This window comes from Pollachius pollachius, assembly GCF_949987615.1.
Source record: "Pollachius pollachius genome assembly, chromosome: 17".
NCBI lineage: Eukaryota > Metazoa > Chordata > Actinopteri > Gadiformes > Gadidae > Pollachius > Pollachius pollachius.
The window spans coordinates 14,773,862-14,788,927 of NC_136950.1; the positions used below are offsets into that span (position 1 = coordinate 14,773,862).

The window sequence follows — 15,066 nt, forward strand, 5'->3', positions numbered from 1 at the left end:
CTCATGACCAGCGGACCTGCAGGGATTTATAATAGGATGCTGATCGTTATGCAGCAGAACCGATAAAGATGTGCCGATTTAGGAAATTAAATTTGCATAGGGACGGCGTAGCGAGCAAAGGGGGAGAAAAAAGAACCAGAAAAAAAGTTTCAATTTGACCTGAACGGGTTTGCACTTTGCCGGCGGAGGAAAGCGTAGGACTCCTCTCGCCCTCCCTCTCTCGCTCTCGATCTCTCTCTCTCCCGCTCTCTCTCTCTCGTGATCTTTCGCTTTCGCGCTCTCTCTCCCTCTCCTGCTCTCTCTCTCTCTCTCGTGCTCTTTCTCTCTCCCGCTCTCTCCCTCTCTCTCTGTCCCTTGCTCGCTCTCTCTCCCTATCTCACTCTCTCTCTTCTTTGGCTTCATGTCTAATATATTTTGCCGCTCTTTCCCCATGCACGCGGTTGTACGTAATGGATATTATGCAGCACCATTTGTTTTTTACACTTGTCTGTTTGTGTGTGCACTTCAGGGGCACATGCTGGGTTGGGGGAGATACGCGATGAAACGCCATCTGAGGAAATGTGAGAAAGCCGCATGCTGATGAGCTTCCAACCCATGCCTGATCCCAATAGGGGGGACGGGGGAAGTACGGGGTTCCCTGTTTCCTTCATTACCCCAATCCTGCAGGGTTCATGATAGGTCAAACGGTGGTGAGTCTTGAGTCTGGAAACCTCAGGGGGAGCAGTTTGAATGTTTCAATTATAAATAGCCAAATTTTATGACGTATACAGTGCTGCATACTTCAAGCACTAATGATGAATGCAAGCGGGTGCCACGTTCCCTACCAGAGCCTCCTGCAGTGGCAAAATGTAGTCTTCGACGCGCGCTCTTTCTCCCTCTCTCTTTCTCTCTCTATTTCTCGAAAGCCCCCTGCAGAGTCCTCTGGGCACTCGTGGGGGTGAGCCTCGGCAGGTGGTGAATCTATAGAAATCTGTGTAAAACTGTGACGGTCACGTGGCCGCAGACTAATCAGCAGGAGATTTCCACAGCAGCCACCTCGGTAACGCTTTTGAATAAATAGGTAGAGCTATGGTGGCGGCATCTGAATGATGTTTCAGCCTCGGCTTCTACGTGTCTTTTTTGGATTGTTATGTTTTTGGTTTTTGAAATCAGGTCAGACACAGAATATAGTACAGAGGTGAATACTTTGTTGCTCCCAGTGCCTCACAGTGCTACTGACAGTTCTCGCAGACAGTTGTTTGAATAATGTGACAAACTTGCAGGTGTGGAACTTGACCTGTGGGAATGATTTGCGATAACAGTTTTTGTAATTTAGTAAGCATGAGTTTTTGAAACATGGTATTAATTTGCAGGCGGGGATCAGGTTATCTTGCTCAATGACGGTTACAGGTAGCCTGCGGATATTGGCACCATTTAGTAATTTAGAAGGCATTATTAGCCAAAGTGTATTTCAGATACATGCCTCCAAGTAGGATTAAAAACATTGGTTTTCAAATCCAGAAGCTCTCTTGTGGGAGTCAGACACAGCAAACACCCGGGATCACCTTAGCCATTGTATATTACACTTCGAGGATAGGGATTTAATCCTTAGGGATTGGAAACTTTATGCTTGATAGCCTTTTATATCCTTGTTTTCTCTCCGAAATGACACAATTGCAAATCAATGTTTTTGGGGCCATTTCTTCATGACACATCTTGTTCTTCTGTTTAGTTTGATCCATGGCCACCCTTAAAAAGATTGGCTTCCTTCCACCCTGTCATCATTCAGTGCCCTTCTCTTTCTTCTCAACTGTCAATTTCTTCCTCTCTTAGCAGTCCCTTGTTCACCATCTCTCCTAGCCCTCCTCCGATTCCTTGTGTGCTCACCTGCTCAGCACTCTGCACATCTGTAATCTGATCTAGTCTCTCAGTCTCTCTCTCTCTCTCTCTCTGTTTCTCTCTCTCCATCTCTCTCCCTCCTGCTTCTCTCCCATCTGCAGTACCACTGCAGTTCGATCAATCACACACACACGCAAACATACACACACACACGCCCAAATACAGTTGTGCGCACACACGATTTTTTGTTTGCAATAAAAGAGTTTATTGCAACAGGACGGAGAACCGAGATCTGTTGTGAATGGCACAAACAAATCCATGCCTGTACACACACAAATGTGCAATTGTGCGCACATACACACACACATATAAACATGCATACATTTTATGTTCACACACATGCAGCACACCATCAAATACATATGGCTGAGCAAAGCCCACTTGGGTATTAATTATTTTCAAATGTGTTAACATTATTCAAATCCCAAACTATCTCTATAGATCTTTCTTTCTCAGTGGACGCGCCCTATTAAGAGAGGAAGAGAGTGTGTTGCTGTGGGATTCGACGTACAGTATTTGTGTTTGAGTCGGGCTGGGGCGGCCAGAGGATTATTGAACTACTGACCTTAGGTAACCAATCACAGAAACAGAAGTGTCAGACAGTCCTAAAGCGGGGAAAACCCCTGCAGCGATATTGACATTGTAACACTCATATTAGAACAGTGAGGAGGAGGACCATATTTCTTCAAATGTGATCCATGTTATTAATGCTGGAGTGGACGTTCTTATTAATGATCAATGCATTTTCATCGATCTGCCAGGTCAAAGCACGTGACTTTGTGTGCTTTCATCCAGATGCAAGCAATTCATTGTTTTCCCTGTCAGAATGAAGCTTACCATGTGTTTAAAGCCATCCATACCTTTGAACCTGGCCTATTTTCAGTAACCTTCATTTGAATGCATCAATTGGAAAATTTGAATACCGTAGGCCTGATTTCTCTTGAAACTGAATAATCAGAATAATGTCATTAGAGGGAAGAATAGTGTCGTGTAAAGGGGTTTGATTCCCAGTCAAAGGGGTCTGGGTCGGAGCCCCAGTTTCTGCATTCTACCTGTAGACACCATTGAGCAATGCGCCCTTAAACCTACCAGCTCCATAATGACTTGAGTCTGCAGTCACTGTAAGTCCCTTTGGGCTTAGGATGTTTTTCTTGTTCATCAGGCAGCACTTGGGATAAAAGCGTCTGCTTAAATAGTTAATAGCAACGTCAACAAAATGGGACTGCTCTTAAAGCAAGGTGTTGGGTATGCATAAAAGAAGAAACGTAAATGGAATCTGACCGTAATATAATGTCATAAACAATCCATAGTTAATTTTTTCAAGGATTAACCTCAGATTTTCCTCAGTTGAGCGCAAACACAAAACCGCCAGACTTAAGAAGTTTACGCCTCTCAACATGAAAAGCTAGTGTGACTTAAATAAAAAGAAGAAAATAAATAATTTAGACGCCATATTTTTCAAAGCCTTAAACTACATTTTTTTCCCCCAACCCCATTTCCTGGTGTGTGTTTTGTAGATTGCCAGGCGTATAGCTAATGAGAGGAGAGAGAGTAAATTGTCTCCATTTGTTCCACCTCAGAGTGGTATTTGAGAATGAATCATCTTTAATTACCAGGGAAGCTGGCGCAGAGCACTGTTGTTTAATAAATGAAAGTGGCGGTGCAAGTTCAACAACAATGCAAGGCTGATGTTTAAGTAACATCAATATTTAAGCTGTGTTTGGCTCTCTCTTCCTCCCTCTTTCTCCCTCTCTCCCTCTCTCCTTTGCCTCTCTCTCTCTCTTCTCTCTCTCTCTCTCTCTCTCTCTCTCTCTCTCTCTCTCTCTCTCTCTCTCTCTCTCTCTGTCTCCAGTGTGTTCCTCGATGGCGTCTGACATGGCCACAGACATAATTTGTTTTCGAAACCGTGCCGATCAGTTCCGCATGGCTGCACCCATCGTCAATCTTAGGAGACTGCATATTTGGGATTGTGTGCGTTTGTGTGTGTGTGTGTGTGTGTGTGTGTGTGTGTGTGTGTGTGTGTGTGTGTGTGTCTGTGTGTGTGTTTGTGAAAACAGCCTTTGTTATTTTTTCCTACAGTAACATTGGTGTTTTTCCTTTGTGAGCGATTAACATATTTTGTCTATGGACACGGTTGTATAGCTTCATTGTGTAGCTTCCTGTTTATTTAAATGTGGGAGCGAAGGGCCCCAAACCAATACTGATCTTCCCCTTAACCCTGAGGGCCACAGTCCTCGCTGTCCCCAAAGAAGGTGTTGTTGAAGGCTTGGTACGATTGGACCTTGATTTTCTTCCAGTCTTTTCATTGCCGGCTTTGACAAGATGCAATAAGGGCCCCCTTTGTGTATTGCTTTGCATGTTTGCAAATAAGTAACTTCAGGGAAGAAACTTTTATCCGTGGCAGGCGACTCAAAGTGAATATCCTCCCTGGTATAATTAGGGAGTGTGTATAGAAGGAGTTAGGCCTTTTTTGCGCATGGATGCCTACAGGTAGGGTGGGGAAAGCCGAGAAACTTTCTGGATATCAGTTTGTCTGTTTGTTTAACTGTAAATAAATCCATAGTGTTGTTGCTTTCTGAGTATAGTGTTATTTTATCTCTTTACTTTCTTCAATCTCTCTACCTCCCTCTCTCTAGGTTTATCCTTGTTTCCTGTTTTTCGTTCCTGCTCGTCTCTCAACCTCTCCTCTTCTCTCGCTCTCTCTCTCTCTCTCTCTCTCTCTCTCTCTCTCTCTCTCTCTCTCTCTCTCTCTCTCTCTCTCTCTCTTTCTCTAGTAACACTCTCCCTTAACAGCTTCACAAAAGTCTGCACATTCTATGCACTCCCCTAGTCACTCCTCAGCCTCCTCATTAACGGCAATCCTCCTTCACCCCTCCACACACACACACACACACAAACACACACACCGCCTCTCTCCCTCCCTCTCTCTCTCCACTATAGAGCATTTACACCTCACAGCTGAGCTCCACTCATCAGGGGCAATCTATCGCCAACCGGCCCTTCCTTCTGAAAATAATTGCGCATGGTGGTGTGGTGTGCGTGACGGAAGTGCACAAGAGAGTGTGCACGAGAGAGAGAGCGGGAGGGCTGAGGGACAGAGGCAGGGAAGTCAGAATGAAAGAAAGAAACCGAGAAGAGCAGGGAGACTGAAAGCATGCGAGAGAGAGGGGGACAGAGTGAGATGAAGAATGGTGAAGAAATGTGATTAAGTGGGAGGAGGTGGGAGTTAATGGGGTCCAAGGGGGAATGGACAACTCAAGGAGAAAAGTTTAACAGATGGAGCACAGGAAGAAGAGACAAAAATAAAATAAATAGTTAAAGGGACGAGCTCCGGTTGCTTGGAGAGTGAGGTTGGCAGCCTGTGATGCCCACCCAACCTGCAGGATCCAGGAACACATTTCGCCACATTCCCTAATCCTCATCATTAGCACGTTACGGTAGTAATCTCCACTGGAAAGCCCGGGACGTTGTTAGCATCCTAGCGGCCCAGAAACATCAGTTATGACGCGATAAGCAAACAACACTCAGCGCTTTATTGCCCTGGTGCAAACAAAGCGAGCTCCCGTAAGCCATGTTTTGCGACGACGCCCTGGCCTTGAGCGATGCTAATTCCCGCTAGCGCTGGCAGGTGTTAGCGAATGGGAGAACAATGCTAAGTCCCTGCCGGCCAACCCCAACCCTGGCTGAGGTTTAGCACGTCTCTTGTTTGCAAAGTCTGCCAAGACTGACAAACACACACACACACACACACACCCACACACACACACACACACACACACACACACACACACACACACACACACGCAGTACACATATATGCACGTCCACATACATTCATTATCTCAGTCGCTCACACATTCATACTCACACTCACATACTCACACGCACACTCCCGCCTATACACACTCACACACACACACACACACACACACACACACACACACAAAGCCGCCCATACTCACACACACACACACACACACACACACACACACACACACACACACACACACACACACACACACACACACACACACACACACAGCCCCAGTTTCCTATTAACCTGCATGAGCCCCTGCACTGTGGAGAGTAAACCCTAATTTCTCAGCCCCTGGTGGCTATTGGAGTTGAAGGTCACCGGGCTGATAGAGTTCACTTCTAATTACTGTTAGACTTGCCTCCAGGAGCTAATAGTTTTGCGCATGCATTCATGTGTGTGTGTGGTTCTGTGTGTGCATGTGCTTTGAGTATGAAGTATGAAGAAGCGTGTGTGTGTGTGTGTGTGTGTGTGTGTGTGTCTGTGTACGCGGCAGTGTGCGTGTGAGTGTATGTATTCCCCGGGCACATTTTTAAGTGACAGTGTCTGTACTCTATCAGTCTTTACCGTTCCTCTGAAGCTCTCTTATAAAATGTAAGGCATGACATTTTAACCTCAGTAGCTAGAGGATTGAAGTACGGCAGACCTCATGTCTTTAGCTGCCCTCCCCCCTGAACGCATCTACTCTTAAAATCTTCATCTTCTGTATCATCCTTCTTGTCTCGCTCCATCAGTCCATCTCCTTCTGTGGGTCTGTAGGTGGGTGTCCCTTGCCTCCCCATTCATCTTCTTCTTGACGCCCGACGGTCTCTCACAATGTTTGCTGTCCTTCTTAACCTACGCCCCCAGCCCTCGTACCACACACTCGTCCCCCATCCCCAGCCCGGCACTGTCCACTTCGTAGTGCCTGGAAGTGTCTGAGGTGGGCAGCGCTTATCGATCGCAGGATTACAGGAACAGACTTCAGTCCAGCAAGTCCTCCTCCCTTTCTCTGTCTCTCTCTCTCTCTCTCTCTCTCTCTCTCTCTCTCTCTTCTGTCTCTCTCTCTATGCCTCTTTCTTTCTCTGCCTCTCTCTCTCTCTCTTTCTCTCTCTCTCTCTCTCTCTCTCTCTCTCTCTCTCTCTCTCTCTCTCTCTCTCTTCTGTCTCTCTCTCTATGCCTCTTTCTTTCTCTGCCTCTCTCTTCTCTCTCTCTCTCTCTCTCTCTCTCTCTCTCTCTCTCTCTCTCTCTCTCTCTCTCTCTCTCTCTTCTGTCTCTCTCTCTATGCCTCTTTCTTTCTCTGCCTCTCTCTTTCTCTCTCTCTCTCTCTCTCTCTCTCTCTCTCTCTCTCTCTCTCTCTCTCTCTTCTGTCTCTCTCTCTATGCCTCTTTCTTTCTCTGCCTCTCTCTTTCTCTCTCTCTCTCTCTCTCTCTCTCTCTCTCTCTCTCTCTCTCTCTCTCTCTCTCTGTCTCTCTCTCTATGCCTCTTTCTTTCTCTGCCTCTCTCTTCTCTCTCTCTCTCTCTCTCTCTCTCTCTCTCTCTCTCTCTCTCTCTCTCTCTCTCTGGGCCTAAGTGTGAGATAATACATGTACACAGTCCCTTCTCAGTGCCAGTCTCCATGAATCGCTAATGACTGCCTTTAACACCCTCGCCCTGCCAGCCATGCAAAGTCCTACCCTTGGCGGTAACAAGGGAGAGAGAACAAGCTAAGCACTGGGGGGGGAAAGAGCAAGAGTCAAAGCCATGAAACGATGAAGGCAAATATGCGTGTGCCCATGCATGTTTGTATTATGTACGGTGTGTGTATGTGTGTGTGCCTGTTTATGTGTGTGCATAAATGTGTGCCTGTGCACGTGTATGCATTCATACATTTGCTTGTGTGTGTGTGTGTTTGTGTGTACATCCATGTATTTGTGTGTGTGTGTGATGCAAACATGTGCGCCTATGTATGTTTTCGTGCAAGTGTCCGTGCATCCATGTACATCTCTGCGGGTGTGTGTGTTTCTGTGTGCGCCTCCATGTGCGTCCGCCTGTGCGTGCGGGTGCATGCATTGAGCGTTGAGCCTGAAGGCATGCACCGTGATATCAATGCACACTCTTCTCCGCCCTCTATATTTCCCACTCCCTCTTCCCCTGTTTCCTTCTACTACCAGTCTTTCACTGCCACTGTGGCCATATTGGATCTCAGCGGGGGCAGAGCCTAATGCTACAAAGGGGCCAGAAGTATCTGTGGAGAGGATAAAGGCGGCAACATTTTGGGTTGCTAATCATGTTGGAAGCACACAGTGGCTCTAAAGCAGTGCTCTAAAGTAGGGGGAATTGGACACCGCTGAGTCTTGTTGCTACGGCTGGGCAGTTTATCAGCACATTGTTTTAATATTGCTGACATTTGCAGAAGGGGGAAGACAGAATGGCGTTGTTTTGTTTAAAAGGGATTATATGGCCACTATCTTCCCTGTACAATTGACTAAATTGGATCTTGGTTGTTTTCCAATACAGTAGTATGACATAGCAAGAGACTTTTAGTAGTACCATTTGTGAATGGGGGAATATGCATACATACAAACTCATATGCAATCAAGCAGGCCCAAAAAAACATATGCATACAAGCACAAATACTTCACATAGACATAGTTGTTTGCTCACACATAAGGGTAAAATAAATACACACATTCCGTCACATTCACAAGCACATACGCACACGCTGAAAGAAAGAGGAGAAGTAGAAGAGAGTGATAAATGGATATATTTAAATTGTATCATTTGATCTTCCAGTTCATGGTAAACCAGAGACAATTTCACACATGGGACCCCATGCAGTACAATGCAATATGTAACTATGTGTGTGTGTGTGTGTGTGTGTGTGTGTGTGTGTGTGTGTGTGTGTGTGTGTGTGTGAGAGAGAGAGAGAGAGGGATGTTTATGTTTATTTCAAGAATACAGCAATTTTGTATTAACAAACAGTTTGAAAAGTAATGTCCAAATCCCATACGTATACACATCTGCAGAATGTTATTCCAAATCCAAATGTAGGGCTTTATCTTGAGAATCAGACACTGATCATAGAAAATGATTTGTTTGTTTTTCCTCAACAAGAAAAACATTGGTTGGTCGATAGATAGGCAATTCGTGTGAGCATGAAAACAAACTTTCAGCTTTTGATTGTTTCATTCGGAAATAAGAAAAAATAGATCAATTGACGCTACCCTTGTCCTTAAACTTGTTCAAGCTTATTAACATGCTTTAGAAAGAGCTGTGCACCGCATACAGAGATTGGCCCCTAAGACAATGCCAAATTGAAATCCATGTCATCAAGGGTATATACAGGTATAGATTAACTCTACTTCATTCTCTGTGTATGAGAGTGAATAGGGTTCGGACCTTTTATACCTGGCTATACCTGGTTTAGGAAGGCATGGTAGCACACTCACACCAACTGCCTTTAAGGTTTGAAAACATACATAAAACCCATATTTAAAAGAACTTAAAGGATTTGGCTGGTTTGTTAAGACCCCAGGTTAAGTGTTAACATTGTCTGTTTCTATGCTTTGATCAACTCAACCCCAGTCATGGTGTACATGCGTTCCGAATCAGTCAGTTGACGAGCCATGGACATTCTTTTCCATGCTATTCTATTCCATTATATTAAAGTGTTTAACAGCTACCATAGTGGTATCTATGTTTTGCCCATAAGTGCAACCAAACTGCCCTGGCTAGCTTTTCTCCATTAGTGCCAAAGAACAAATCCCCAAGTTTCGATTCTGTGTTTATACGCCACTGCACAAACTTGGAGACTGAGGGGCACACATTAGAATTCTGAGCTATGGAGGTGGCTGTGTTTTAGGCAGTGTTCTAAATCTGCATTCTTAGTACAGAGCAACGTTTCAATATTATAGATAAAGCTTTATTTTTGTTGACTGTCCCGGCGGATCGATTTGTGTCGCATCTGTATGCCTCCTGAATCGGTCCCACTCTGTGCTGATTTCAATTGCCCCTGCAGAGTACTCGAGTTCACACAAGTACGGCGGATCGGGTCCAAACGCTCCCGTTTCATTAAACCCGGCAGTGTCTGAGTCAGTCATTGTGAAACAAGGGAAGTGCTGAATTCTGAATACAGCGTTCAGTTGGTGGCCTAACACACAGTCACTATCTTCGCTCAAAATTCAAGATGTGTGGCTCTCAGTGTCCACATCTGTGGGCATGCCCTGTGGCGTGCTAACACAGAATCTAAACTTGTGGATTTGTTTGTTTGTGGGCACTGTTGGAGAAAGCCAGCCAGGGCTCTTCTTATGCATTTACTTGTGTTGGACAAAAGAAAGATCCAGCTATGGGTGCTGCAAAACACTTATTTGAAATAGAGTTTATGTCAATAGTTAGCCGACTAGAGAATTTTGGAACATACTGTGGCAGAAGCCAGGGAGGAGTGAGGGGAGTGGTAGGTCTGGCAACCTGCTGGCTCCACCCCCAAGCCATACATGGACTTCCTCCAATCAACGAGGCAGTGCCTGAAGGCCATTAAGATGGAGTGCTGGCTGTAAAAAGAAAGAGCAGGCCAGCACAAGCCGGAGCTAGAGCGGGAGCTAGGGCTAGCAAGCAGCAGGCAGGATCTTGCCTGGAAGCTCGGTGCGGCCTAGAGAGAGAGACCTTGAAGTTTATTGATTAGCTGTGTACTGACCGCTTGTTTGAGGACCCTCCTGGTGACGACCCCTGGACACAGATTACAGACTACGGACTTTGGATCACCCTTTTCCCCACCCTGGTGAAGTTATTTACCCTGTAAATAAATCACCCCTTCGAACTGCTTTGTGTGTTGTGTCGGTTTACCTGTTTAACTTGGTGGAGTGGAAACCCCACACCCACTGGCCTGCCACAATACCTACACCTCCAGGTGGGTTTGGTAAAACAAAAAACATGGCTTATCGCCCTTCAAACATAGTCAATGTCAACAATTAATCTGGATTGGTAGCAAATGGGCCCAAGCCCTTATAAACGCTTTCATCATTTTCTTAACATTAGATGACGGGCACTATCCACCTCAGTGTTTAGAGTTCGGTCCATTGCTCCTCCATTGACCCTGATTCCACAGCATCGCTTTTGCTATGGTGACATAATTTGGAATCCATATGCAGTGCTTACATTGGTTGAAAGTACCAAGAGCGTTTACCCTGTGGCGACGGTCAGCCAGCACTAAAGGCAAGGTCGAATTATCAATAAAAAATGAGAAAAGAAAATCTAAGTAAAGGAAAATATAACAATTATGTTCAACTCACTGGTGTTACTTCTGGTTCAGAGTTATGCAGCAAAATGACATATATCAAAGAAAATATTTGTTAGGATTTTTAAAGGGGGATTTGGCCTTCACCATTTAAAAATAGATATTTCAAAGGGTTTACGTGAATCTTTTCAAAAGGACGACACATGAACAATATATATATATATTTATTACACGGCTAATTGATAATTCACTGTTGCTAAGCATAATTGACCGCTGTCAAGGAAAGTGGATTTTTTGCCGTCTTTCATATCACTCTGCAAGCAGTCCGGTAACTTATCAACTCCAGCATACTCGGTTTCTAAGCGACGTCAACGTCTTTGGCAGACTATTTCTCTGCTGATCAACACTACGAATGCTGGTAACAAATAAATTCTAAAAAGACAATGAAAAAATGGAAAAATTGTAAGGTGTATTGTAAACTTTATTATCACTAAAAACATGTTTGTAATTAGGAGCTGTGGACCACACTGCTTGCCGGTAATAGACCTCACTTTAAAAATAAACAAATTGCATAAAATAAATACAGCTATGGCAAAAAGAAACGGGATCATACAGTTGTAATTCATTCCATCTGTTCGCTAAGATATGTGGATATTTAATTTGACACTTGCAAAAAAAAACAACACTGTAATGAGCTGAATTTATGAAGTTGCCATCATAGATTCATACAGACGTGTGTAAGTGCAAGTCACTGCAGGGGGCCATTATACAGAGCACTTACGATCACAACAGGGAGTCTATTGGGCTCATCGGAGGCCAAATATTTAGACGGAAGAAAAACCGGCTTGCACTGACAACCACACACATACACACTCACACACACACTCACGCACACACACACACACACACACAGACAAAGACACACACACACACACACACACATTCACGCACACATACACACACAGACACACAGACACACTGCACCACATACCTAATCCACAGTACTCAGCTAATCTTTCCAGGTCTTTCCGGGTCAAAAAGCGATATTATTCCTCGTATTTCCCTCACTCAGGTCAGACTACCAAGTCCTCCTCCCGGCCTTTTGAAGAGGGTGGTCAAGGAGAGCGGAGCTGGGTGGGAGTCAGCTGTGTCGGCTGAGTAGGTTATGAAGGTTATAATGTAGCCGTTTTTACCACACATTAAATACACTGGAGACACGCACACAATGCTCACACATAATGAAACACCCACACACAATGTAAACACACACACGCATAAAGAAACACCATCACGCTCATAGTGAAACACACACACACACACACACACACACACACACACACACACACACACTAACATTTAAAGAAAAACACACAAAAAGGCGCACACATAAAGACACACTAACATAAAGAAAAGCAACGCACGTCACACACACACGTCACACACACCCACCGTCATGCCAGTGATATCAGTCAAAGGCAGTGGGTTCTGCTCCACGCGGTGCTGAAAAAGATCAGTCCTAGGTGAGAGCTCAATGAATCAGGTGGGCCAAACGGATTGGTGTTGGCATCCCCTGGACAGGCCCGACAGCCATCCCGCCAGGCAAGGCGCCACTGAGAGAATTGGGAGGAGGTGGGGGGGAGTGAATGGATGAGGGGAAGGCGATGGAAAATTGGACGAGAAGAGACTGCTGTATTTCACACTGATTTCCTTCTCCCTGTCTTTCTCCTGCTGTTTTCTCTCTCTCTCTCTCTCTTTCTCTACCTCTGGGTCTCTTCTCTCTCTCTCGCTATCTCTCTCTCTCTCTCTCTCTCTCTCTCTCTCTCTCTCTCTCTCTCACTCCTCTTTATACCACTCTCTCTCTTGGTGTCTCTGTCTCGCTCTATTTCTCTGACATGCACAGCTGTTTTCTGAGGGGCGAGTGTCAAGCGCACCCATCCACCAAGTGCGCCCATCCACCAATTAGCATCTGGCAAGCAAACCATTCTTAACACATACCAACAAGCGCACACGGCATTGCAGGTGCATTATGCAATAGCGACGTGGCACGCACGCACCCACACAAATAAACAAATTCAAAATCCTTCCATTGTCGAACCTTCATTGTTTCCTGAGATTCGTGCGTGGCAGAGAATGGGATGGATTATAAAATTGTGGTGGAAGTGCTCGGTTTAATAATCACTCTTATTCCATGACCCAAGTGTCTGCCTCCCGCCATCTGTCCGTCAAAATACAATTGAACTCTGACTCCTCGCATCTCCCTCTCCCGGAGGTCCCCCTCCGACGTCGTGCCTCGGAAAAATGCTATGAGATCTTTGTGTGTGTGTGTGTGTGTGTGTGTGTGTGTGTGTGTGTATCAGTATCACTTTGTTTTCTCCAGATCCTGATATGAATCATGGTACCATGTTGTTGTCATTTTCTCTGGGAACGGGTACAGCTTACTTGACAGCCTTGAAGGTCTTCGCCGTGCACACACAACCCTCTACCCCGCCACCCCTTCATCATATCTGCACAAAGGGCTTACCACCACTTCACTCCCATGCTGCGCCACTCCGTACTGCCGCGCGACTTGCTCTCTATTGGCCCTGCACAAGCCAACACGATCACACACCTCCGTTTATCTGCTTATCGAGTGCACCAACAGCAGCGACCAAAAGTTACCCCAAAAGTGACGGTTCTGGAGACGGAGCGCCTTCCTCAGGGGAGTTCACCGCATTATCCAGAACCCGCTCCGTCGGAAAAGCACCCACTCTGCCGCCTCCTCCTTCATCGATCAACGCCCCCCGCCCCCCACCTCCAGCTCCTTATCATCTTTCAACCCCCCACCACCATCTACACCACCACCGCCGCCTCACACTGCAGGCCAGCGCGATGAGCCAGCCCCCCTCCACCCTGTGGATTACCTTGCGACACAGCAAATCACTCATCCCAAGCAGGCCTTTAATTACAGCGGATAAATAATAGATAAACCCACTGTCCCTGGACACTACCCCCCCCCCCCTCCCCTGGCCCCGGGTGCTTCATGGAAAGTTAAATGGGGGTGGCTTTTTGATTTGTCACCGGGGTATTACAGTGGAAGTGGAGGGAAATGGCACAGGCCGGGTACCCTGGGGTTTCAATGGCTGGTTATTCACTCATCTCTCTCGTTCAACATGCGTTGCCTCTCCATTTTTGCGACACTTTTGCACAGCGGTCGCGTAATGTCTGCTCTTTCCAGAAGCCCAAAGAGTTATGTAAAGCGGCACAACGGTGCGCGCTCCGGCTGTGCTCCCGAAGCACATCCTTGTCATTATCGCACCTCTATTCTTCTGGGTCAAGTCAAAGTCAAACCCCTGTGTTCATATCAACCTTGCAGCTTTTAGGGTTTTAGATTTTGACAGGGAGAGGGAACCGTTAATGTTTATTGAAGCTGTATTTTTTGTCGCAGGAGCATCTGGTTTTTGGTGTCCTTGTCGATCCATCCTCGAAAACTCGGTCCTCCCGGGGAGATGTTGAATGAAACCAGGTGCAAAACACACCTGTAGTCTGTAGGTTTTATCACGAACTCCATTACGGTCTTCTGACTAGCATCCGCTCAGACACCGAGTACACTGGCCTCAAAGGCGTGGGGGGATGGACGTAAAACGTAAGTTGTTAATTGTAGTCATAAAATGTAAATGAGCTCCACTATGCTATAAGTGTTGGCCAGCTATAGGAAATGCCTCATGAACATTAGTAGAGAAAGAAAAAGTGAAAGAAGTAATCCTTGTGTCGTTTGGAATAACAGCACTTTGTAATTACCGTTGGCAATGCTTAGAGGTTCAATGTCAACGAAGGTCCCCCATAAAATGTATCCCTACTGCTTTAAATGTTTACGACTCTGGACACCCTTATACACTCTGACCCATTATCTGAGTCATTGAGAATGCCCTCCCTGACACCGCCCTGAACGCAGGCTCAAGAGTTTCAAGCCAAGACAGACGCCTGAGCCCTCCCCGCTTGTCTGTTAAGCCACCGTCGTTACCAGACAAGATTCGCCAAAAGTGACATTTGCTCACATAATTCAATGACTCCGGACTCGGCCAAAGTCCAATGCCAAGGTCTTCCTACTCCAGTCTTGCTTCCGTGGAGCCGCTGCCTGGATGCCAGCTGACACAGCAAACAAGTTGAGAGTCTCCCTGGCCTTGTTAGATATCTTGTGGCT

At 45.9% G+C, this 15,066-nt stretch overlaps 1 protein-coding gene across 1 annotated transcript in view; it reads left to right on the forward strand.

The window, feature by feature from the left end:
• Positions 1-538: 538 nt before the first annotated feature.
• cntnap2a (contactin associated protein 2a) overlaps positions 539-15,066 on the forward strand; it is a gene marked incomplete at its 5' end in the record, with an annotated part of 191,362 nt that continues 176,834 nt past the window's right edge. The window contains one exon of the mRNA XM_079754630.1: positions 539-560. Within this exon, the coding sequence (XP_079610756.1) occupies positions 539-560 (22 nt within the window). The remainder of the gene's footprint in view (positions 561-15,066) is intronic.